At 48.5% G+C, this 24,337-nt stretch overlaps 1 protein-coding gene across 2 annotated transcripts in view; it reads right to left on the reverse strand.

Annotated features, from left to right (window-relative positions):
- Window positions 1-377: 377 nt before the first annotated feature.
- The window catches only part of DIP2C (disco interacting protein 2 homolog C), a 307,297-nt gene continuing 283,337 nt past the window's right edge, over window positions 378-24,337 (reverse strand). For both annotated transcript variants that reach the window (XM_057498097.1, XM_057498098.1), the window contains 5 exons: window positions 15,185-15,242; window positions 9,090-9,164; window positions 7,181-7,355; window positions 5,784-5,907; window positions 378-3,373 (listed from right to left, as the gene is read on the reverse strand). In XM_057498097.1, coding sequence (XP_057354080.1) covers window positions 3,121-3,373; window positions 5,784-5,907; window positions 7,181-7,355; window positions 9,090-9,164; window positions 15,185-15,242 — 685 coding nt within the window. In that variant the 3' untranslated portion in view covers window positions 378-3,120. The remainder of the gene's footprint in view (window positions 3,374-5,783; window positions 5,908-7,180; window positions 7,356-9,089; window positions 9,165-15,184; window positions 15,243-24,337) is intronic.

Genomic DNA, 24,337 nt, shown 5'->3' on the forward strand with positions numbered 1-24,337 from the left:
ACCTTTCTCACGTGCGAAGGTCCCCTGCTAGGCAGCAGGTGGAAATATTTGCACACAGGACTCATGGTACTCATGGTCCCAAAAAGTGACCAATAATATGTACACTTGCAGCAAAATGTGAACAAATATATTTAGATATATTTAAAAGAATTTAAAAAAACATATCACAAAACATTTGTTGCCATAGGAATTTTTTTAGCAATAAATGCCCACATCAAAATTTAAACATTGTTCAAAGTATGATTATCTTTACTAATAAGTAATGCAACAAATTATGTAAACAGAGTCAGATACATTTCCCATTTCCCTGCAGGAGTCACTTCTTTCTGGGATTGAAGCTGTCCCAGTTTTCCAGGGGACCAATTAAGAAACTGCTATTTTCAGAGCAACAAAAATAAAAGCTTTTATTTGTTCATTTGAATATAAAACAGGCGTTATCACAGATGTACAAAGCTTACTGGTGGTTCAACATACGAGAAGGTTGCCGTCCTTTGCACATAAAAATTGTTTGAAATAGTGACTGGTTGAGTACATGAATTTCTCTACCAGTCGCCACACTCTATGAAATAACGCTGCTAACATTCAACTGATAAAAGGGACAGTCTCCCTTGGGTAAAGTGTCAAGCAGGATTAAATATATATAATAAACAAGCACCATGAGGAAGCCGCCCTGTTGGGTTAGGTCTGTGTTTCAATGTTCATTGTGGACCCTCCTTTGTGCAAGGTGATTTACACGGTTTTGTCTGACTTCAAAAGCACAAGGTCACGAGACAAACACTGGTTACATTCTCATGAGTGATGTATCCACAGTACGATTTCTAATATGGAACGACCCTTCCTTATTGCTGAAACGGGTGGTACCTAAGCATCCCCTTTCCTTTCTCTTGCACAACAGAACTTTGATCCTAGCCCCCAACTGTTTGTCTGAGCCCCTCTACTTTAACACCAGAGATGGCAAGACGTCACTAACCACTTGCACAGACACACTGCCTTGCACGTGAAGCTGATATGGTGAAGGTCATGTGTGAAGGGACATCTGCTTTGTGTGCTTCTGACATCAGCAGACTGCACGCATTATTCTGCAATTGTGTTTCCTAGTGTCTTATCTGAAACCTTAAGCCCTCTTCCCCTTAAACAAGGGTGTAAGAAAATATCTTTTTTCTCTGTGTGGTAGGGTTTGTCCCCCTTAGGAAGCAGGAGACTGCAGGAATGTGTATCTGAAGCATGTAGAGAAATATTCATATACGGCAATGAAGTCAAAGTATGTTAAAAATCAAATGATTTGTGGAGATGGAAGGATACACTCCACATGCACACAAATTTAAAAAATATTCCACTTAAAATTAAAAAAAACAATTAGCCTTGGATCTCAAAAGTAAAAAAAAATACTCTCTTTTAGCAAAGGGCTCACTGCTGGCATGGGTAGCAAAGGCAAATAAAGACATTGCTACAATATAATGAAAAGAGAATCTAAACTCTGCCCAGCAACAATCTTCGTCATGCATATCTAGCAACGAGAGCCACCGCAGGGTCATATCGGGGCAATTTAAAAATAAAGCACACTGGGGTAGCTGAGGCCTCTTCTCGACCGGACACAGATGGGCCAATTCAGTTAGGGGGTATACGGATGAGCTCTGAAAATGTGAGGCAGCAGCCGCGGGAGACGGAGATCAGAACCGTGTTATCCACAGGAGGCAAAGTGAGCAGCAGCACTGTGAGGGGTCCCGGCAGCCCTTGTTCACGCCGGGCTGGGAGCCCAGGGAGCTGGTCAAGGGGACCGTCTCCATGTCTTTTTCCCTTCAAACTATTCTGGACAGTGTCCACTCGGCACAGTGGCCATCTGAGGGGAACCAACACCATGGGTGCGAATGACCACAGATAGCCTTCCTTTCCACGCCGAGGACCAAAAAAGGTGACACAAACAAAATGAAGGGAAACACTGTGTGGCGGATTCCTGCAGCTAGGAGACCCGAGCTGCTCGCCGGCTGCCCAGCACAGTGAGTACAGGCTGGCACCGGCCGCTTGCTGCTGCCTCACAGCAGAGGGAAAACATGCACGCTGAGCCTCGAATTCTGCTCCATCTTAGAGACGGCAGTGATTTCTCGAGCTGGTCTCTGGTTCTTTAAGAGCTGCGCAGACCAGGCTACTGCAATCTGAGACTGCTCGCATCAGCAAGTGGGTGAGAGGACCTCTTTATCTACAGTACAGTGGAGGGGACACCATGCAAGTGACAGGTTCTGCATTAAAACTTTAAAATCCCCTGTGCTCACTAGTGAATTTATATCTCATATATATATTTGTTGTGATACCATCCACGCAAGATAATGCAACACTTTTATATTAGCAAATATTACAAGACTTTAATATTCTTGAATGTTTTTCTCTTTTATACTTCTAAAGAGATCAAAATAAATTAAACGTTTTGTACATAATTACATATGAAGAAGTTAACTTATTTTATCTTTTTAGTTTAGTACAAAGATATTTGCAAGATAATTGCCGAAATACACCTTATTTATCATTTCTTCTCGTTCTGCTAACTTCAAAGGCCATATAGCAGCCTTTGTTTCTTCAGCACATTTCTGACAAAGAAAGCTGCTAAAATCTAATTGGAAGGTGCTATTTGGAAGGTTTTCTCGTACCTCAACAAACTTCCCTAAAAGGATGAGATCTAGCAATGGCTTAAATTAGTAATAGGTCCATGTCATTAAGATCTCATGACACATTAAACAGAGAAAACAATTCTCTGTCACACTACATAAACTGTTTAACAGAACCCATCTGGAGGGCAGAATATCTTTTAATTGCTATTTTGGCTTAACAAAATACCACATTTACGAAGAAAGCACTTAATATCCAATAATTAAAAAAAAAAAGAAAAGAAAGTTTTTGAAATGGGCTTTCCCAACGAACTGCAGGCAGCAATCCTAGTCCTTCTGTGTGAACTTCAGTGGCCACTCCACGTTTCAGCCCTGCCCATCAGGACACTGTGGAAAGTCTCCTCACTGCCACGTGACGAAGGCTCCATTCTGGCAAACATCACCCTCGCGTCTGCACACTTTAGTGACACTGAGAAAAACGTTTACATCTCCAGGCAAGTCCGTGGGGCCAGAGAGCAGACTACATGTTGTAGGCCACGTAGATGGGGTCCAGCTGGTCGGCCAGGAACCCGTCCCTCAGGTGCATGCGCTGCTTCTCCCCGCGGGAGTTGATGGGGATGACACCGATGTCCACCACGACCACCACCCCCACCACCAGGTAGTGCTCCTCCAGGACCACATTGGTCACCAGCGGGACCAGGTCCAAGGCTTCTTGCTCTGACCCGTCAAGCTCAACCACCACCACCAACAAGTTTGTCCAGGTGAAAACAGCGCTGGAAGAGAGAAAAAACCATCATTACGCCAACGGGTTTTGGCAAATGATTCTGTTTTCTTTCCAGAAGCTCCATGTGGCTCTTGCAGCTCTGCCTCAGCCCTCGTGGCACCTGGGCCTCTGAGCATGTGTCCTTCAGCTCACACACCCTGTTAGCTTTTCGTACCAGCTCTCAGGGCAGGTGCCCTGCACACCTAAGTACTCTATGCCTGCACAGCCCTGCCCGCGGCGCCCAGCGTGCTCAAGGGTGCAGGCAGGTCTGTGCCTCCAAGGGCAGAGTCCGTGTCCTGCCCCTGCGCTTGGGCCAGCAGGCACCATGGACAGTGGACGTGAGCAGAAGTGGGGAGAAGAAGCCAGGGCTGTTGGCTGGTCTTGACCTGGCCCTGCCACAGCAGGATGGGGACAGTTGGGGGGAGCAACATGTGGAGAAGAGCTACCGGCGGTCAAGGGCAGACGTGGGGCATGGCAACTGATGGCAGTTCAAGTACTGCATCTGGGTGACAGTTATGTGGCTGGAGCCACCTGTGTGTGGATATCTCAGGTGTCAGAGGTCCATCCCTTAGTATTTTACTTGGGGTCCTTTGGGGGAGGAAGCCTGCCCCGTTTGTGGAAGCCCACTGCTCTGCACTAATGCCACATCAGCTTCTCATGGGGGGGGGGCTTTCAAAAGTGGTGGTTTAAAGAGCTTGCTCCCCATGGCCCCTGGTGCCCACAGTCGGCCTGGCTGAGGAAAGCAAGTCCCTGGGAGGAGGGGCTGAGGATGACAGACAGCCCTGGGCCTGTAGCCTCCTGGCTGACAGATGGTGCCATCTCAGCACCCAGGCAGGAATGTTCACTACTGTTTCCCTAAAGTGTGAGAAGTGTGTCCACAGGAAAGAAATGCCTGTTTTGTTCAGTATGGCCAACAGATACATAGAAATGAAAGGAAAGTCATGGAGGAAGTGTTGGCAGAGCGCCCTTTGGGATTTGCCTGGTGGCACCTGTGTGCACCAGGGCACCTTCCTGACAGAATGGCCACCTGAGCACAGATGGGGGGGCCTCCCACAGCAGGGCATGCACCCATGACGTCACAGACTACGTGCGTCTCAGCCACCTGGGTGTCACTTTAGTGTGACACTTAAGTTGCTGGCACAGAATTAGGAACCAGCTGTGGGCTGGACCTTCCACTGTTCCTCCATCAGAGCTTCCTAGGGGCTAAGCACATTTAATGCTGACTGAGGGGCAAGGAAAGATGTGGTCACACTGTGGGACATGGGCTCACAGCCTTGTCTGAGTGCAAAGGACCAGGAGGGGGCACTGTGTGCAGCAGGCAGGACTCGGCCAGGTGGACAGACCTGCAGCGGGCGGCATGCACAGGAGGGTCCCAGCAGCCACGGCTATCAGATGAAGAAGGAAATGCACACTTTTCTCTTTCTGGGGCCACGTGTTTGCATGGGAAAGTACAAGACCTTGCTGAGCAGGCAGTGATGCAGCAACACTTAAGACAAGAGTGACAGTCATGACTGGATGCAGACTTTTAAGGGGGAAACAGCCTCTTTGCAACTAGATAGAAAATATTTGAGGGAGGTAATACAAGCCAGTCTAAATTACTTTCTTAAAAATAAAAGAATGGAAGGCTGTAATTGCTACTGCCTAGTTGATAGGCTGACCTCCTTTGAGGGTTTCTGCCCCTCTCTGCACACTGGTGGAGAAGGAGGCCCTTTGCCTCAGGCCAGGGGGGCCGCTGTCAGAGCCCTGGCAGCAGAACCATTTATGGGTTCTCCTCCGCTCAGTTGAGGAAATGGCAACAAACCTGCAATCAGCTCAGGAGAGGCAGCGACCACTCAGGTGACCACCCAACAGGAGAAGCTGCTCCTGATTGGAGCTTTGAGACGGTCTCATCAGGGCTGTGCCAGCCAAGGGCTGATGGGTGAGCAAACGCACAGCTTCAGTGCAGAGTCACCTTTCCTTCATAAACGCTGTGCAAAGGGGCCAGCCAGCCTGAGAAGGGTGTGGGCGCCGCAGCCCTGGCCCCAGGGATCCCTATGCAGTTCAACACGGTTGGGGCAGCACAGCCCAGGAACAGCCGGGGAGGGGAGGGAGCCCAGCGGCCAGGAGGGCAGAGCCCCTGGGGAAGCCTGGGGCGGGTCAGTGGGAGGCTCTGGCTTCCTGGCTCAACCAGGGTCTCCCGATGTCACGCTGGCCTGCCCAGGCCCCAAGACAGTAGCCATTCTCTGTGCCTGTCCGAGCAGGTGTGTTCTCTCCCTACATCATGCTTTTGCAAACCAAATCCAAATAAACAACTTGTCTCCCCTAAGGGCTCCTGACTGCCAAGCTGTGTGCCCTGGCCAGAGGCTTCCTGCCAGGTGAGGATGCCCAGGGATGTTAGTCCCATGCAGACCGCTCCTGCCACGTGGGCACGGCAGACTCACCACTCTGTCACGCTCTTGTGGGCTCTGATCACTGAGGTCTCTATGTCGATGGGGTGGTAGCGCATCCCCCGCAACTCCATGGCTTCATCCAGGGCCCCCACCACGTAGAGGGCATCGTGGCGCTCTGCTCAGGCAGTGGGAGACATGTGTGACCTTCACCACCACGGTACTCAAACCACTTAAAAAACAACCAATCAAAACTACCCCAAGTGGGAAAGAGCAGCAAGGACAGTGGGCCCCTGCGCGGGCAGCCTGGCCCCCGGAAGGCGTAGGCCAGAGGGGCAGGTGAGGTGGCCACCCTCTGCAACATGCTTCTCCCAGGAGAGTTCCCGGCACCAGCTTCCAGACCCATCAAACGCCCCCTACTTTCCTCAGCAGTCCGCCTTCGCCTGTGGGTCATCCTCACAGTGGGATGAGGCGCAGCCAAAGTTAAACCCACTTTCCTCTGATTCCATCCCACAAGGCCCTAACTCTGCTATGAAATAGTAATTCCGTATCTGACCAGGTAAAGAAGGTGGAGTTTCTATAATGCTCATGGACAAAGATTTCCTTAGCTCATGCAGCCATTACATTTATTATCAGTCGTGCAGACCTTGGGACAATAATGCGTGCAGTCAGCCCACTTTTCCTTAAAGGTTAAGGACACATGCCCTTGATCTTTAGGGTAGTAAGTGTATCAGGGGAGTGTGTGAAAAGTGATCAACACATAAAATACTGGAAAGCAAACTGTCTCTGATTTAAGTCAGGTGAGATGGAGATACTCACATGTTGACCTCTGACCATTCCTATGGTGGGGACCCTCATCTTTCAGGGGGCAGGGAGGTGTGGAAACAGCAACCTTGCCCTGGATACTGCAGACATTCCCCACCTCCTGGGGCACCACCCTGACCTCATCCCAAAGCTTTGCCAGAACCCTGGATGGCACTTTCAAGTAAAATAGGATTTTCCCAAATCACAAATGTGGTGCCAAATTATTTTTGTACTTTTCCCTAAATGTATGCTGTTTGGCCAGGTTTGCAAAGCTCCTGCCAGGCAGGTGTGTCAGGAAGCTAGCATCTACAACTTGTCTCCTGAGGGTTGGGTCTGACAGAGTCCCACCAAGAAGTCTTAGCTCTTGTCCTCTGAAGTCCTTGAGTCTGCTTCTGCTTGTAGCAGATGTCACATTTTGGTTTCCTGAACCACCCCCACCAGGCGCCAGCGGCTGTGAGCGGTGAGCGCCTTTGCCCTGCCCCTCAAGATGCTCACGGGTTTGGGCGTGCCTCACCGCCTCCCTCCCCACGGCCAGGGGGCTGTGCAGTGCTGCAGCCTGGCCCCTCCCCGGCTGTGCCCCCAGCAGAGGGCCAGCTGCAGCTTCCCAGGCGGCCTCAGGCCGGTTTCAGCACCCACACCGCTCTCACCTCCGTTTGCATCTGTGAGCTCTGTTCTCCGCAGGAACCCCAAATAGCCTGTCCGCGCCCAGACTGTCTGGGTGTCTCCAAAACTCAGCCTTGAGTTGAAGTGATCTGACTGGAGGGACTCATCTCCATAGATGGTGAAGTAGCCGCTGGCATTGTGGGCGCTGTGAACCCAGATCTGCAGAGCAAAGAGGGGCTGGGTAAGGTTACTGGGCCTCTGCAGGGAGAAGTGCTCATGTGAGTCAGGACATCTGTATTAAAAGACGACAAGTGGCCTTGGGCTGAAAAATCAAAATGATGCTGAATCTCCCTGAGGTTTCCAGGGACACACCGATGCCACATTTACTGAAACAATGACACTACAGGCAGCTTGTGGCCAGCCAATAATGAAGCCATCCAACTGTGGAGAATTCTACTAAAGTAGATGAGCTGCAGTTTACAAATAAACACATCAAATGAACAAAGTTGTACTGGTTTCCTTGTATTTACTCAAATGTTACGATTGTTTCTAAAAGGCAATCTGTAAAAATGTTAAAAAGCTTTATGAGTTTTTCCCTTCACTTGGTTTGCATGCTTCTGGAAACATATTGCAATAAAACAACACAAATGCACTCTAAGAGGGAAAGGATTATGATGTCAAAAAACGGGGATCAAAGATGCCTGAGTGTACTGTCTGGCATAACGGGAAAGCGAGATGTCACCTCACAGGGATGACCCCATAGGAGTGGAAAGACTAGGCTCTCCCAAAACCACGCAATCTTGTCTGTACGTGGACAAGACTTGGCAGAGTAGGGGTCCCCTAGACTACAGGGTGTTCCCAGCAAAGACGTTCTGGGCGTGGCTGCTTTATTCACACTGGAAAATGGTTGAGTTCCTTGAGGTCAGGAACACTCCCTGCTTGTGCCCTACCCTGCACTCAATACCTCCGGGCACGTGAGGGAGGATATCTCGAGGAAGACCTTGCAACAAGGGTAATGAAGACTTACCACCTCAGTGCTGACCTTTATGTATGATGGAGAGTTTTGAGTGAGGGTCCAAGAAACAGCCCAGGAAGGAATGGACGTGGGCAGTGAGCACAGTCGGGACTCACCCTTCATCACTTGCACCTGGTTTGCAAAGTAGGCGCATGCCTCTACTGGGAGCAGTGCAGTGGTGTTTCTAATAAGGTCTCAGCTGCAGATGCGTGTGGCTTGCACACTTCGGTAAGGTTGGAAAGCTGACCTGCGGCAGCCAACCTGTAGCAAGGAGGTCCTTGCTGGGCAGGAGGGGGCAGGCTGGGCCCTGCAGAGGGCGGGGAGGCCAAGGGTTGGAAGGTACCAGGAGGCAGGGATTCGGGCCCTCTTCTGATGCCCAAACGTCCTCCACAGACAAATTTGTGAGGGAGACAGAGGCATGACAGCCATGGGGCCGCGTGGGGAGGCTGCCTGGAGAGGGGGTGCCAGCCAGGTGGCTTAGCAGGAGAGCCAGAGCGTGCAGCAACCTGTTGACTTTCTGACCAGAGGAGAGACCTGTCACCCTCCGGCCTGTTTGCTCCCACTTACGGGTACTGCGCTGGCCTGTGTGTGCCCTCTGCATGTTTTCTACTGGTTTCCTGATGAGGCACTTCTCAGCAAGACAGGCAGGTGGGAAACAGATGCTAAGCTAAGTGCTAAGAAATAAGGAGTCCACACACATTATCTTCTCCCTGAATTCTTTTAAGAGAACATACTGTACTTCCTCAGGGAAATCCCGCTTTGTGATCTGGAACTTTCATGCACTCATTTAAGCAATAAAGCTTATCTTATTTCCCAGCCAGTCGTTCATGGCTTACCGAGCGGACCGCACCTGCACTGCAGTCGGTGGCTGGGAAGAAGACTTGGTCCCAGAGGGTGCCCCTCGCCCCCTTCCCCCTAGGGGCGCACTCTGAGCTCACCTCCCCCAGGTGCGAGTCTCCCAACGGTCCTTTTGTTTCTGGATTGGCAATTATGATCCGAACCCCTGGAAGTATCTAATTGAGAAAAGAGAACATTCCTGTCAGTAGACAGGCAGATGGACACACAGATCATGACCTCGGACAGGCAGGTGGACACACAGATCACCCTTGACCTTGCCTTCAAGCTGTACCCATTTTCCCTTCTAAGCTCGTTAGGAGGTGGTACAACTTCAAGCTACAAACCGCAGTGCTGTGTGGTCAGAGCATAACATTGCAGACCACTGTAATTATTATCCAGGGGCAGAGCCTGTTACGGTGGCCTTGAATTTCAGCGTCTGAACAAACATGATGAGTAATGTAATTTAATACGGCCCTGGGGCTTGTAGTTATTTCAGTTCTATTTGGCATCAAGCCTCACACCATGGCTCGTGTGAATGAAGGTGAGCATGCAGTAGGTGTGAATTAAGGAAGTTAGAATTGACTCTTCCAGAGATGGGCATAGACTCAAAAATCAGGCCAGTGTGGCAATGTAAGTTAGCAGAAAGCTGCTTTGTGGCAGCCAGAAGTAACCACTCTACCTGCAACATTTCCCTCAGAAAACATCTTTTTATTTTTGTATCATTAATCTACAATTACATGAAGAACATTATGTTTACTAGGCTCCCCCTTCACCAAGTCGCCCCCACATACCCCTTCACAGTCACTGTCCATTTGCGTAGTAAGATGCTGTAAAATCACTACTTGTCTTCTCTGTGTTGCACAGCCCTCCCCATGCCCCCTGCCATACTATACATGCTAATCGTAATGCCCCCTTTCTTTTTCCCCACACTTATCCCTCCCTTCCCACCCACCCTCCCCAGTCCCTTTCCCTTTGGTAACTATTAGTCCATTCTTGGGTTCTGTGATTCTGCTGCTGTTTTGTTCCTTCAGTTTTCCTTTGTTCTTATACTCCACAGATGAGTGAAATCATTTGGTACTTGTCTTTCTCCGCCTGGCTTATTTCACTGAGCATAATACCCTCTAGCTCCATCCATGTTGTTGCAAATGGTAGGATCTGTTTTCTTCTTATGGCTGAGTAATATTCCATTGTGTATATGTACCACCTCTTCTTTATCCATTCATCTACTGATGGACATTTAGGTTGCTTCCATATCTTGGCTATTGTAAATAGTGCAGCGATAAACATAGGGGTGCATCTGTCTTTTCCTAACTGGAGTGCTGCATTCTTACGGTAAATTCCTAAAAGTGGAATTACTGGGTCAAATGGTATTTCTATATTGAGCATTTTGAGGAACCTCCATACTGCTTTCCACAATGGTTGAACTAATTTACATTCCCACCAGCAGTGTAGGAGGGTTCCCCTTTCTCCACAACCTCGCCAACATTTGTTGTTTGTCTTTTCATTGATGGCAATCCTTACTGGTGTGAGGTGATATCTCATTGTGGTTTTAATTTGCATTTCTCTGATGACAAGCGATGTGGAGCACCTTTTCATGTGCCTGCTGGCCATCTGAATTTCTTCTTTGGAGAACTGTCTATTCAGCTCCTCTGCCCATTTTTTAATTGGATTATTTGCTTTTTGTTTGTTGAGGTGTGTGAGCTCTTTATGTATTTTGGATGTCAACCTTTTATCGGATCTGTCATTTATGAATATATTCTCCCATACTGTAGGATACCTTTTTGTTCTATTGATGGTGTCCTTTGCTGTATAGAAGCTTTTTAGCTTGATATAGTCCCACTTGTTCATTTTTGCTTTTGTTTCCCTTGCCTGGGGAGGTATGTTCATGAAGAAGTCACTCATGTTTATGTCCATGAGATTTCTGCCTATGTTTTTTCCTAAGAGTTTTATAGTTTCATGACTTATATTCAGGTCTTTGATACATTTTGAATTTACTTTTGTGTTTGGGGTTAGACAGTGATCCAGTTTCATTCTCTTACATGTAGCTGTCCAGTTTTGCCACCACCATCTGTTGAAGAGACTGTCACTTCCCCATTGTATGTCCATGGCTCCTTTATTGTATATTAATTGGCCATATATGTTTTGGGTTAATGTCTGGGGTCTCTACTCTATTCCACTGGTCTGTGGTACTGTTCTTGTGCCAGTACCAAATTGTCTTGATTACTGTGGCTTTGTAGTAGATCTTGAAGTTGGGGAGCGAGATCCCCCCCACTTTATTCTTCCTTCTCAGGATTGCTTTGGCTATTCAAGGTCTTTGGTGGTTCCAATATGAATTTTTGAACTATTTGTTCTAGTTCATTGAAGAATGTTTTTGGTAATTTGAAAGGGATTGCATCAAATCTGTATATTGCTTTGGGCAGGATGGCCATTTTGACAATATTAATTCTTCTTACCCAGGAGCATGGGATGAGTTTCCATTTGTTAGTGACCTCTTTTAATTTCTCTTAAGAGTTTCTTGTAGTTTTCAGGGTATAGGTCTTTCACTTCCTTGGTTAGGTTTATTCCTAGGTATTTTATTCTTTTTGATGCTATTCTGAATGGAATTGTTTTCCTGATTTCTCTTTCTATTGGTTCATTGTTAGTGTATAGTAAAGCCACAGATTTCATTGTGTTAATTTTGTATCTTGCAACTTTGCTGAATTCCGATATTAGTTCTAGTAGTTTTGAAGTGTCATCTTTAGGGTTTTTTATGTACAATTTCATGTCATCTGCAAATAGTGACAGTTTAACTTCTTCTTTACCAATCTGCATTCCTTGTATTTCTTTGTTTTGTCTAATTGCCATGGCTAGGACCTCCAGTACTATGTTGAATAACAGTGGGGAGAGTGGGCATCACTGTCTTGTTCCCGATCTCAGAGGAAAAGCTTTCAGCTTCTTGCTGTTCAGTATGATTCTTTAGGAGCATGTTGTTAAGCCTCCATGTGTTTGTGAGCCTTTTTGCTTTCTTTGTACTATTAATTTCTAGTTTTATACCTTTGTGGTCTGAAAAGTTGGTTGGTAGGATTTCAATCTTTTGGAATTTACTGAGGCTCTTTTTGTGGCCTAGTATGTGGTCTATTCTGGAGAATGTTCCATGTGCACTTGAGAAGAACGTGTATCCTGTTGCTTTTGGATGTAGAGTTCTATAGATGTCTATTAGGTCCATCTGTTCTAGTGTGTTGTTCAGTGCCTCTGTGTCCTTACTTATTTTCTATCTGGTGGATCTGTCCTTTGGAGTGAATGGTGTGTTGAAGTCTCCTAAAATGAATGCATTGCAGTCTATTTCCTCCTTTGGTTCTGTTAGTATTTGTTTCACATATGCTGGTGCTCCTGTGTTGGGTGCATATGTATTTATAATGGTTATGTCCTCTTGTTGGACTGAGCCCTTTATCATTATGTAATGTCCTTCTTTATCTCTTGTTACTTTCTTTGTTTTGAAGTCTATTTTGTCTGATACTAGTACTGCAACACCTGCTTTTTTCTCCCTATTGTTTGCATGAAATATCTGTTTCCATCCCTTAACTTTTAGTCTGTGCATGTCTTTGGGTTTGAGGTGAGTCTCTTGTAAGCAGCATATAGATGGGTCTTGTTTTTTATCCATTCAGTGACTCTATATCTTTTGATTGGTGCATTCAGTCCATTTACATTTAGGGTGATTATCGATAGGTATGTACTTATTGCCATTTTAGGCTTTAGATTCGTGGTTACCAAAGGTTCCAGGTTACTTTCCTTACTATCTAAGAGTCTAACTTAACTCACTTAGTATGCTGTTACAAACATAATCTAAAGGTTCTTTTCTATTTCTCCTCCTTTTTTTCCTCCTTCATTCTTTATATATTAGGTATCAAATTCTGTACTTTTTGTCTATCCCTTGATTGACTTTGGGGATAGTCAATTTAATTTTGCATTTGCCTCGCAATCAGCTGCTCCACCCCCCCTACCATGGTTTTACTACCTCTGGTGACAGCTATCCCACCCTAGGAACACTTCCATCTATAGCAGTCCCTCCAAAATAGACTGCAGAGATGGTTTGTGGGAGGTAAACTCTCTCAGCTTTTGCTTATCTGGAAACTGTTTAATCCCTCCTTCAAATTTAAATGATAATCCTGCTGGATAAAGTAATCTTGATTCCAGTTCCTTCTGCTTCATGGCATTAAATACATCATGCCACTCCCTTCTGGCCTGTAAGGTTTCTGCTGAGAAGTCTGATGTTAGCCTGATGGGCTTTCCTTTGTATGTGATCTTATTTCTCTCTCTGGCTGCTTTTAACAGTCTGTCCTTATCCTTGATCTTTCCCATTTTAATTACTATGTGTCTTGGTGTTGTCTTCCTTGGGTCCCTTGTGTTGGGGGATCTGTGGATCTCCATGGCCTGAGAGACTATGTCCTTCCCCAGATTGGGGAAGTTTTTGGCAACTACCTCCTCAAAGACACTTTCTACCCCTTTCTCTCTCTCTTCTTCTTCTGGTATCCCTATAATGTGGATATGGTTCCGCTTGGATGGGTCACACAGTTCTCTCAATATTCTTTCATTTTTAGAGATCCTTTTTTCTCTCTGTGCCTCAGCTTCTTTGTATTCCTCTTTTCTAGTTTCTATTTAATTTATTGTCTCCTCCACCGTATCCAACCTGCTTTTAATACCCTCCATCATGCTCTTCAATGATTGGATCTCCATCCTGAATTCATTCCTGAGTTCTTGGATGTCTTTCTGTACCTCCATTAGAATGTTGATGATTTTTATTTTGAACTCCCTTTCAGGGAGAGTCACGAGGTCCATATCATTTAAATCTTTCTCAGGGGTTGTATTAACAATTTTACTCTGGACAAGGTTCCTTTGGTGTTTCATGTTTGTATATGGCGCCTTGTAGTGTCCAGAGGCTCTATTCTGGAGCTGCTCAGTCCCTGAAGCAATGTCGGGGGTCGCAGGGGAGCAGTACTGGTGCCCCGTTCGGTGAGGTCTGCTCTTTTCTTCAGGTGTGTGCAGTCTGATGCCGTCCTCTTTTCTGTTGCTCTCTCAGGATTAGTTGCGCCAATTAAATTTTCTAATTGTATCTAGTTTTAGGAGGAAGCCTCTGTCTCTCCCCTCACGCTGCCATTTTTAATCCCAGAAAACATCTTTTATTATAACATTGAAATGAAGCACTTCTCAAGGGAAGTTTTAGCTTAGAAATGCTTCAAATTTTACTGAAGCCACAGAAGTAAGGAAGCAAAAGCTGATCCTCACATCTAGGATGCAGCCCATCTCAGTTCAGCTAATAAGAACCTTGCAGGGTTGGATGAGACCAACATCTGTGGCAGAGACTCTTGGAGCAGCACTGGGGCCTCAGGTCTGGGCGGACGTGGCGGCTCTGGTCTCTGCGTCTGCCTGATGGCCCAACAGACCAACCGTGGGCGGGAGTGAGCACTGTGTCCCACCATTAGAAACACCGGAGCCCGAAGAATTTTAACGGGCAGTCACGTAGACACAGAAGCAATCTAAGAGGCTTTCAGAATCATGTCAAGTGGAACAGAGTTCTGACAACTGGTGCCAAAAACAGGAAAAGTAAGTCTTCATTTAAGTACGTTTATTCCCTTTTATATCTATTAAAAAACTACTGTGACAGGAACTACTAGTCGGCCCCATTCTTTTTCTACCTCCATAATAATCAATACCTTGGTTTTTATGTAGGCCCATACATATTCACAATATAATATTCCTGACCTTTCAGCTTGCTGTGTCTGTGTGACTAAATCCTGGGAATGATATGCAAGTGTAAGGCAGCCTAGGAGGCTTCCTGCACCTTGTGTCTTTCTCATTTTTCTGTTTCTTCTCCTGCTGGCTGGATGTAGAAAAGATGGCTGGAGCTGGAGCAACCACTTTATACCTGAGGTCCCCTTGGGAACGGAGTGAGTCCATGCAAACTAGAACAAGATAAAAGGTGCCAGGGCCCTTGGTAGTTTCAAGGTTTCTTTTATGTGAGAGAAAAAAAAATCCAACTTGCTTGCAACACTGTGATTTTGAGTGTTTGTAGTCATGGCTAAACCTAGTTCTAACATAGTATATTAAGAAAATCTTTTTGGAAAAAATATGCTATAAAATGTATTTCTTGAAGTTCTAAAACCCATGTACTGGGAGTCAGCCTTACACAGCAACGAGTATCTCTTCCTTCAATACTTACTTTTCCTGATTCCATCAGGGGCAAGCTGTGAGGAGATCCTCTTTCTACCAAACGGACTCTACGAACACAAACAGGAGGCGTTACTTGGGGTGCTTTGTGCCATGGTTCCCTTTCTCCCACTCAGCATCTGGTCAATGCCTGCAGCTTCCTGGGGAACATTAACTCTGTTGGTGACATTATGCAAAGCAAACAGAGCTTAGGAGTCAAAGAAAAAGTAATACAGTAGTGAGTGTATCTGCTCTGCAGGGAAATGGCAAGAGCCGCCATAGAGGCCACAGAGAACAGAGACAAAGTGCCATTTATCATGCCTGCAAAGGAAGTGGGAAGCCAGACTGCATTTAGAGTAACCAGGATGCAGCCTAGCACTTGCAGCAGAGGACTAGAAGAAGGATTAACCTGCATCCCCGGAAGAGCTGTTAGCCCTCGGGGACTGTGGTGTAGCCCTACACACACAGCCCTGCCCACTGCAGGCCACACTGGCCCAGGTCTGCCTCCCAGACAAGCTGAGGGGAGGTGGGTGGTTCAGGCGGAAGAGCCTTCCAGAAGAGAAATTTTCTGTTTAAAAAATACATGAAGGTGATTTAACCCTAAGGACTGCAGAGGAGTAAGCAGAAGTTTGGGGTATGGAAATATGGGACCAGAAACCTTTCCATCCACACCACGAGGTGCAGTTCACAGACCTGCAGCCTCTGCGTCAGCATGGCACTCTTTGCCTGAACTAATAAATGCCTTGCAGGGAGCCATGGGGGGAGAGCCTGAGTCAGCTTGGCAGGGCCTCAGGAGGGACCCCTCTGGGCACACGGGCTCCCAGGCAGTCAGCCCGCAGCCTGTGGTCCAGTGTCCTGGCAGTGAGGCTCCAGAAGATGGGTACAATGCTCCAGGAAGAAGAGAGGTGCTGTAAGGAGGGGGCATAGATGGGGGTCTTGGACGTGCAGGGCCCTCAGGGGTGTGGGCATTTGATCAAGGGATCTGAACAACCGAAAATCTCTTGCTTTCAGCTGCCCTGGCCCCTAGCTTGTGGACTGCCTGCCCATGCGGGGCAGACAAGGAGACACTGGCACCTCCCTGGAGGGAAGGGAGGATGCCGACTGCAGCTGAGGCTGGATGTGACAGGACTCACTGCTGCAGGTCTGGGTCCAAGGAGAACCGCTTTTCTTAAGGGAGGCCTAGAGGGGGCAGCAGGGGCTGGGGAGAGATTGTATGCTGACCTGCTCTAAGAATAGCCAAAGGCTAACTGAGCCTCACCTTCAAGCATAAATTACCCTCTGATCACAGAAGTTGTAGAGACCCAGGTGGTGTATGCTGACGCAGGTGGGTTCCACGAGAACACTGCTTTGGGCCCTTGACCCTGCAGCAGCGTGCCCTCGGATGCCACACTCCAGAGCACAAAGCTGCTCATGGTGATGGGCAGCTGCCTGCACCTGAGTGGGAGCAGCCAGGTGAGCCCATGGGTAACATGGCCCTGGGTGGGCGCTTTGCTACAGACTGGGGGTGGGGATGGGCATGGGGGAGCAAAAGGGGGTAAGGCCAAATTGGCAGGAAGACTCCAAGCAGCAGAACCAGGGTGGGAAGAAGGCAGAACACAAAGGCCACAAGAGCGGCCAGCGTGCTGTGCTGAGTCAAGGGGTAGGCACTGGCCACGGGGCAGACCCTCAGCCAAAAGTAAGGCTGTTTGAACATGCTCCAGCTGCAACGGGTGAGCACGGAGAGCCAGCACCGTTCTACGATGTGAGAAGCCCCTGCCGGGCATGTGGATACGCCAGGCAGCCTGGCTGCTGCATTCTGACTGGGTGCTTCAGAGAGGGCTGCCCAGGACAAGAACGCAGGGAATGCTCCTGGATCGGGGCCCAGGACGTGCACGGCTCTCTCTTCACTCCTGCCCGGCAGGTTTCTACCTTGGTGTGGCTGACAGGGATGGGGATCTGCCTCCCGAGTTCATCTTGTCTCCTGTCATTCCTGGTATGACCCTCAGCCTCTGAGACAGGACGACAGGGAATTCCACTGCGGATCTCATTGGAGTGCAGGGAACGGGAGGATTACTGTTAAGGATTTCTCCTGCAGCCAGTGTGAACACGGCAGGGCCTTGTTAGTGCCTCACAGGAAAGGTGCTGGAGTCACTCAGGGCTAACCCCATGTGAAAAGCTATAGACCCTGTTAGCAAACACCCTTTGTCCCAAGAAAAGAGAGATATCCACAGAGCAGAAGAGGCAGAAACAGAAATGTACCTCTCCAAAGTGCTGAGATCGTGCTGGAGGCAGCACGCGGGGATGGTGTGGGCCTGAGGTCCTGGCTTGGCCTTTGACCCTCTCAGGCTGCGAGTGTGTGCCTCATGGCTGCTGGCACGCTGGTGCCACTGTCCTTGCACTGTTCTGTGACACTCATTAAGTTCACATGGGCAACCTGCCCCGGTGGGAGGCTGCAGAGGCGGAGAGGGCAGGCTGGGCAAGGGGTGCACACATTGTGGGCCTCACTCGGTCCTGTGAGGCCACTTGAACCCTGGGAGGCATCAGCAGGGTGGTGAAATGAGCCCTACCTCAGTGGCCACAGCGATGGCAAGCTACCCCGGCCACCTTAAGGACCTGGGCTGACGGGCCGCCTCTGCCTACAGGCAGGGGCCAACCCTAGGAAGTCAGCATGGGGGCAATTTGTCATCGTTATAAAATCACTAACTGTGCTCTGCCTTGGACCTGCCCTCACCCTGACCTGAATTTGCCTTGAAAGGCTGAGCTGTCAGGGTGACACTGAGCAGTGGGGAGACCTCGTCCTCACAGCAGGAGGTCTGTTCCTCAGGGCCCCCCCTGCTGCCCCCTTGGCCTCGCAGGAAGGGAGATTGCTGGTTCTTGTCCACACTGGCTGGTCCACACCAAGTGGCGGCCCGCAGCCTGCTGGCCAGGGCTGCACCTGCTTGCTGATGGTGCCTCTGGCTGCTGGCCTCCCACTGGCAGAGTCTGTCACACCACTGGGTCCGGAGGCCCAGAGCACAGCTCTTTGAGAGTACACGCCACGGGCCCAAAGCAGTGATGCCATTCACTGCAGCTGCTGCCAGAAGCGTCCCTTCAGCACCATGGGCAGCAAGCCCGGTGAGGGCACCCGACGCCCAGCTGGCCACCCTGGGTCTCTTGAGACTGGAGGGTGAGTGGCACCTGCATGTCCCAACACCACACCTACTTGGCCACACCCAGTGCAGAGCTGGCACTGCCAAGGAGGGGAGCGGCCAGGACCCAGACCAGCCCTCCTGTAAGTGAGCATCCGTGGAGCACAGCATGCCACAGATGCGCTGCTGAAACCCAGCCGGGACTTCAACCAAACACTTAAATGTATCTTCTTACAAAAACAATCTGAACCCAGTACAATATAATAAGACCATTTGAACAGTAAGGTTTTTTTAATCCCACAAGATGGAGGGGAATGCCAAAAGATGGGATGTATCTGATACTCCAAAAGGCAGGCCAGGTTCTAGGACGCAGTTCTCTGCGCTCCTGGCAGCTAAGGCAATGAACTTTAATGAGCCAAAGACAAGAACCGGACAAGTTGTACCATAAAGGCTTGGATTTTACACATCCTGCTCTTTCTGCTGCTGCTAGTGAGGAGTACAACAGAGTCCTTAGGACCACAGGAAGAAATCAGTACTTGGGCACAGTACACAGCATCCACACCTGAAACAGCAGCCTGCCGAACTCACCAGGAGGCACCGCTGTTCCTCCGGGAGCCAGGGTTTGGCACTTGCAGAGCTGTGGGCCGCGTGGGCCTGCGGGGTGCTGCCACAGAGCCAGCAGGGCAGGTGCCACGGAAGCCCAGCCCGGCAGTGTCCCCCAAACACGGGTGCTGACGGGCAGATGGAAGCGCGTTCACTACCGGGGCAGCGGCTGTACAGAGTAGCCCAGCGCAGCAACCTGGTCACACAGCGCGGCTCCGGCTACTCTCTCCCCGCCCCCGCCCTCCCCAAACCAGGCTTCTCTCTCTCTCCGGTTCTTCCTGGCAGAGAGCTCTGCGTCCTTCCCTCCCCACCCGGTGTGTTGTGGACACCCTTCCCCGGCTTCTGACTTCCACAGGCGCCACCGGCTCCACAGAGCCCCTCACAGCCAAAGGTGTGGCATGTGAGGTCATTAGTATTTTTGCAGCAGTGGCATAAACAGTTTAAGCTGCATGTCCATTTATAAGGTTTTTTGGTAAATTTATTTGCATTACTTTTAGGAAAAACTCTGGTTTTCCACCTCCTTGGCCTTTTCTCTGAATTAACAGGTTTTATCTTTGGAATAGTTTTAGAGTCACAGAAAACTTGAGGGGACAGTGCAGACCAGCCACATCCACCATCAGAGGACACACAGTGCCTGACGTTAGGGTGGCATGTTCACCACAGTTAATGGGCCAAAATCGAGTCGCTGCTGTTGACAGCAGCCCATGCCTTGTCACACTCCCTCAGCTTTTGCCTAATGGCCTTCTCCTGGGCCCCTGTGACATCTGGCCTTCATGCGTCCTACTTCTCTAGGCTGTGGCAGCTTCTTCAACTTGCCTGTTGTGGTGACTATGTTCTCATGCGGTGTTTAGTGTGGTGCCCCTCAGTCGGGAGCATCTGATGTTCTCCCAGGCAACAGTCATAGGTTTTGGGAGGAAGACCAGAGGTGAAGCCCTTTGTGGCTCGTGTTGCAGAGCACACCACACATGCTCAACACGGCTTGTCACACCCAGGCCCCTGGCGGGGCCACTGACTCTCGGGGTGTCTCACTCAGTGCCACGCCCCACACGCCTCCCAGGTGGTCTTCTTGGGAATGACGTCACTGAGGTGTCTACGTGGGCCTCTGCTGCTGGGTGGCTCAGTGCACGTCCCAGGCACAGGGAGACCCTAGTGTGGCACAGGCGGCCTTCTAACAGAGGTGGTGCAGAAACCACGGGCGGCACATCCTCCCGGGTGGACTGAATGCCAACAGCCAGTCAGTCGATGGGGAATCTGGGCAGTGCTCGTGTGGAGAGGAGCAGGGCTGCCCGACGGTCCCGAGGGCTGTGTGGAGCTGCTTCTGCCCTGACGTCCGTCACCCACCTCTTCTCCTTGACATCAGTTGGCACTGGCCGAAATAGTTCTACTGGGTCTGTTAAATTATTTTTCCCATCATAGGTCTTACCTATTGCTGACCTTTCCTTTTTGAGAATACAAAGACCTGAAAAATAATTTCTAGATTTGATGCATTTATGAGCATTGTTCTAAAATAAATTTCCTTTTAAAAATAATTTCAAAAGCATAGAGAACTTATAAAAAAATGAAACCAGAACTAAGAACACTTGTACCACCCCTTACCCAGGCGCACCTTTTGTTGGCATTTCACTCCATTTGCTTGGCCACTGGAGCACATGTACGTGCTCCTACACACACACAATTTTTTCTGAAGCATCTGAGGGTAAACTGAATACGTGACTTTATTCTAAGTATTTCTGAAGAGGGGCCATCTCTTATGTAATCACAGAACAGTTATCAACTGAAGTAAATAATTTAACATGGATCCAATACTTCACAGTCCACATTCCAGTTTTGCCCGTCACCCATTAATGGCTTCGGCAGCATTGCTCTTGAGGACAGCACCCAGCTGAGCACCAGGTGTTTGCATTTAGTTGCCACATCGCATTAGCTTCCATTAATGAGGACCATTTCCAAAGCCTGTGTTTTATGACACTGATGTTTCTGAACAGCCCTTGCATTTCAAAAATAGCATTTAAAATAATTTAACGCAAAATGGATTAAAGACTTAAATGTCAGAGTGAAACTACAGAAATGTTAGGAGAAATTATAGGGCAAAAGCTTCATGAACTGGATTTAATAAAACTTTCTCAGGACACCACGAGCACAGGCAGCAGAAGCAGAGAGATACCAAAGTTAAAACTTCAGTGCACCAAAGGACAAAGTCGGCAGAGTTCAAGGGAACCCATGGAGTGGGAGAAAATACTGGCAAGTCTTGTATCTTACAAAGGATTAATAGCTAGAATATATAAAGAACTCCTACAACAAACAACTGGATTAAAAATGGGTAAAGGACTCAAACATTTTTTCAAAGATGTATATAAATGACCAATAAGCACAGGAAAAGATGCACCACATCACCAATCCTCAGGGTGCAATAAAAATAAAAATCAATAAAAACCACAGTGAGATACCACCTTTCATCCATTGGGATGGCTGCTATCAAAATATTGATAACAGTGTGGAGAATTTGGACAACTTGGGCGCTGTTGGTGGGAAAGTAAAATGGTACAGACACTATAGAAAATAGCATGGAGCTTCCTCAAAAAATTAAAAATAGAAATACTACTTGATCCCGCAACCCCACTTTTGGGTACATGCTCTAAAGAACTGGAAGGTTTTGAAGAGGTATTTGCACACCCATGTTCATAGCAGTGCCACTCACAGCAGCCAAAAGGTAAAACAACCCAAGTGCCCATTGACAGGAAAACAGATGAGCAAAATGAGGTCCATCCATCAGTGGAATATTCAACCTTAAAAAGGAAAGACATCCTGACACCTCCTACAGTGTGGATGGACCTTGGGGACATTATGCTGAGTGAAATTAGCCACCACAACAGGACGAACTGTGGGACTCCACCTGTGGGATACCCAAATTCATAAAGAATGTAGAGTGGTGGCTGCTGGCATCCAGGGGAGGGAATGGGGAGTTCCAGATCTGCTAACCTTCGGTTAGGCACAGATATTATTAAGCTGGCTAAACAATGAATTAGACAGTTCATGCCTGAAGGGAGCCAGAAGCAGACGTAAAGGAGGACGACACACACTAATAATGGGTGACAATGCGGACTATAGTGTACAGATGATCCAGGCACCTGTGCAAACATATAGCCAAGTAGCCTGTGCATACGGAGCCTTACAACTTGCCAGGCATTGTCATCTGTGCACTGTTGGGATGTATTGAGTTAATGAATCTGACGACCATTTTACAAGCTGGGTAACTTTACCCACCCACCCATCCACCACATTACAGGTGCAGAGTAGGCACAGAAGCCAACACAGCCAGAAAGTGATAAGAGGGAACCAGGCATGACCGTCCTGCACCTAGTGAATATCCTGGGAACTGCCAGGCCACTGCTCTCAGGACATCTGGGCCTCTGCTCAGGGCACGCAGGACCAAAAAGGTGGGACATCTACAGTGGGTAACCCCAGCACTCCCTGGGACAGTCATCTAAGGCTGTGTGACAGGGAAGAGGTGGCCAGGGGTAAAAAGCTCAGTGTGAGCTCCTGGTGGTCCCGTGGGGTCCACTCAAACACGATCCTTTTGCACCCCAAATGCACTGCAGACTGACCAAGGGTGGCCCTGCACTCTGCTGCTGACTAGCCACAGCCCACTGAATCACCTGCACTCTCTTGGGGTCTTGCACTCAGCTAATCACTGACCAGGAATTCATTTACTATCCATGCTTTTCTGAGACTTTAGTTACAACTCCAGTTTAGCGACTGGGGCCAAAAGCTTTAATTCTAGGCCTTCGTGCAACATTTTACCTCCTGAAACAATTTCTGTAAATGTTGGAAAAAAAAGAGAGATTGAGGGAAGATGGCGGCGTGAGTAGAGCAGCAGAAATCTCCTCCCAAAACAACATATATCTATGAAAATATAACAAAGACAACCCTTCCTAGAATAAAGACCAGAGGACACAGGACAATATCCAGACCACATCCGCACCTGCGAGAACCCAGAGCCTCGCGAAGGGGGTAAGATGCAAGCCCCGGCCCCGCGGGAGCCGAGCGCCCCTCCCCCCAGCTCCCGGCGGGAGAAGAGCAGGCAGAGCGGGAGGGAGACGGAGTCCAGGACTGCCGAGCACCCAGCCCCAGGCATCCGGGCCAGAGCACAGACACAGTACGTGCCCAGGGGGCCCTGGATGCTAGGGAAACAGGGCAGCAAGAACAGTGAGCGGGCACTGGAGGCCGGGCGCCGGAGGACATAAGAAAAGCGCGCGACCATTTTCTTTTTTTTGCTTTTTTGCTGTTTTGTTTTGGCGAGCGCTTTTTGGAAGTCTTAAAGGGATAGGGACCCCAATACTAGGGAAACAGGGCAGCAAGACCGGTGAGCAGAGGCCTGAGGCTGGCACCGGAGATAAAGAAAAACGAGCGACCTTTTTTTTTTTCAAATAAAAAAAATTTTTTTTCTTTTTTAAATTTAAAAATTTTTTTCTTTTCTCTTTTTGGTGGTCGTTGTTTTGTTTTGGCGGGTGCTTTTTGGAAGTCTTAAAGGGGCAGGGCGGGTCACTTAATCCAGAGGTAGGGAATCCGGGGATCTCTGGGCACCCTAACCCCTGGGCTGCAGGGAGCAGGGAGGCCCCTTACGGAGATAAATAGCCTCCCAGCAGCTCCTGCTCCAACGCGACTCCACCATTTTGGAGTAGCTGCCACAGCCAGGCCACGCCCACAGCAACAGCGGAGATTAACTCCATAGCAGCCGGACAGGAAGCAGAAACCCTGTCTGCGCGCAGCTAGGCAGCACAAGCCACTAGAGGCCGCTGTTCTCCCAGGAGAGGAGGGCCACAAACCAACAAGAAGGGAAGTCCTTCCAGCCGTCACTCGTCCCAGCTCTGCAAACAATTCCTATCACCATGAAAAGGCAAAGCTACAGGCAGACAAAGATCACAGAGACAACACCAGAGAAGGAGACAGACCTAACCAGTCTTCCTGAAAAAGAATTCAAAATAAGAATCATAAACATGCTGACAGAGATTCAGAGAAATATGCAAGAGAAATGGGATAAAGTCCGGAGGGAGATCACAGATGCCAGAAAGGAGATCGCAGAAATGAAACAAACTGGAAGGGTTTATAAGCAGAATGGATAGAATGCAAGAGGCCATTGATGGAATTGAAATCAGAGAACAGGAACGCATAGAAGCTGACATAGAGAGAGACAAAAGGATCTCCAGGAATGAAACAATATTAAGAGAACTGTGTGACCAATCCAAAAGGAACAATATCCGTATTATAGGGGTCCCAGAAGAAGAAGAGAGAGGAAAAGAGATGGAAAGTATCTTAGAAGAAATAATTGCTGAAAACTTCCCCAAACTGGGGGAGGAAATAATCGAACAGACCACGGAAATACACAGAACCCCCAACAGAAAGGATCCAAGAAGGACAACACCAAGACACATAATAATTAAAATGGCAAAGATCAA

The sequence above is a fragment of the Manis pentadactyla genome, chromosome 3 (assembly GCF_030020395.1).
Source record: "Manis pentadactyla isolate mManPen7 chromosome 3, mManPen7.hap1, whole genome shotgun sequence".
NCBI classification, from domain to species: Eukaryota; Metazoa; Chordata; class Mammalia; order Pholidota; family Manidae; genus Manis; species Manis pentadactyla.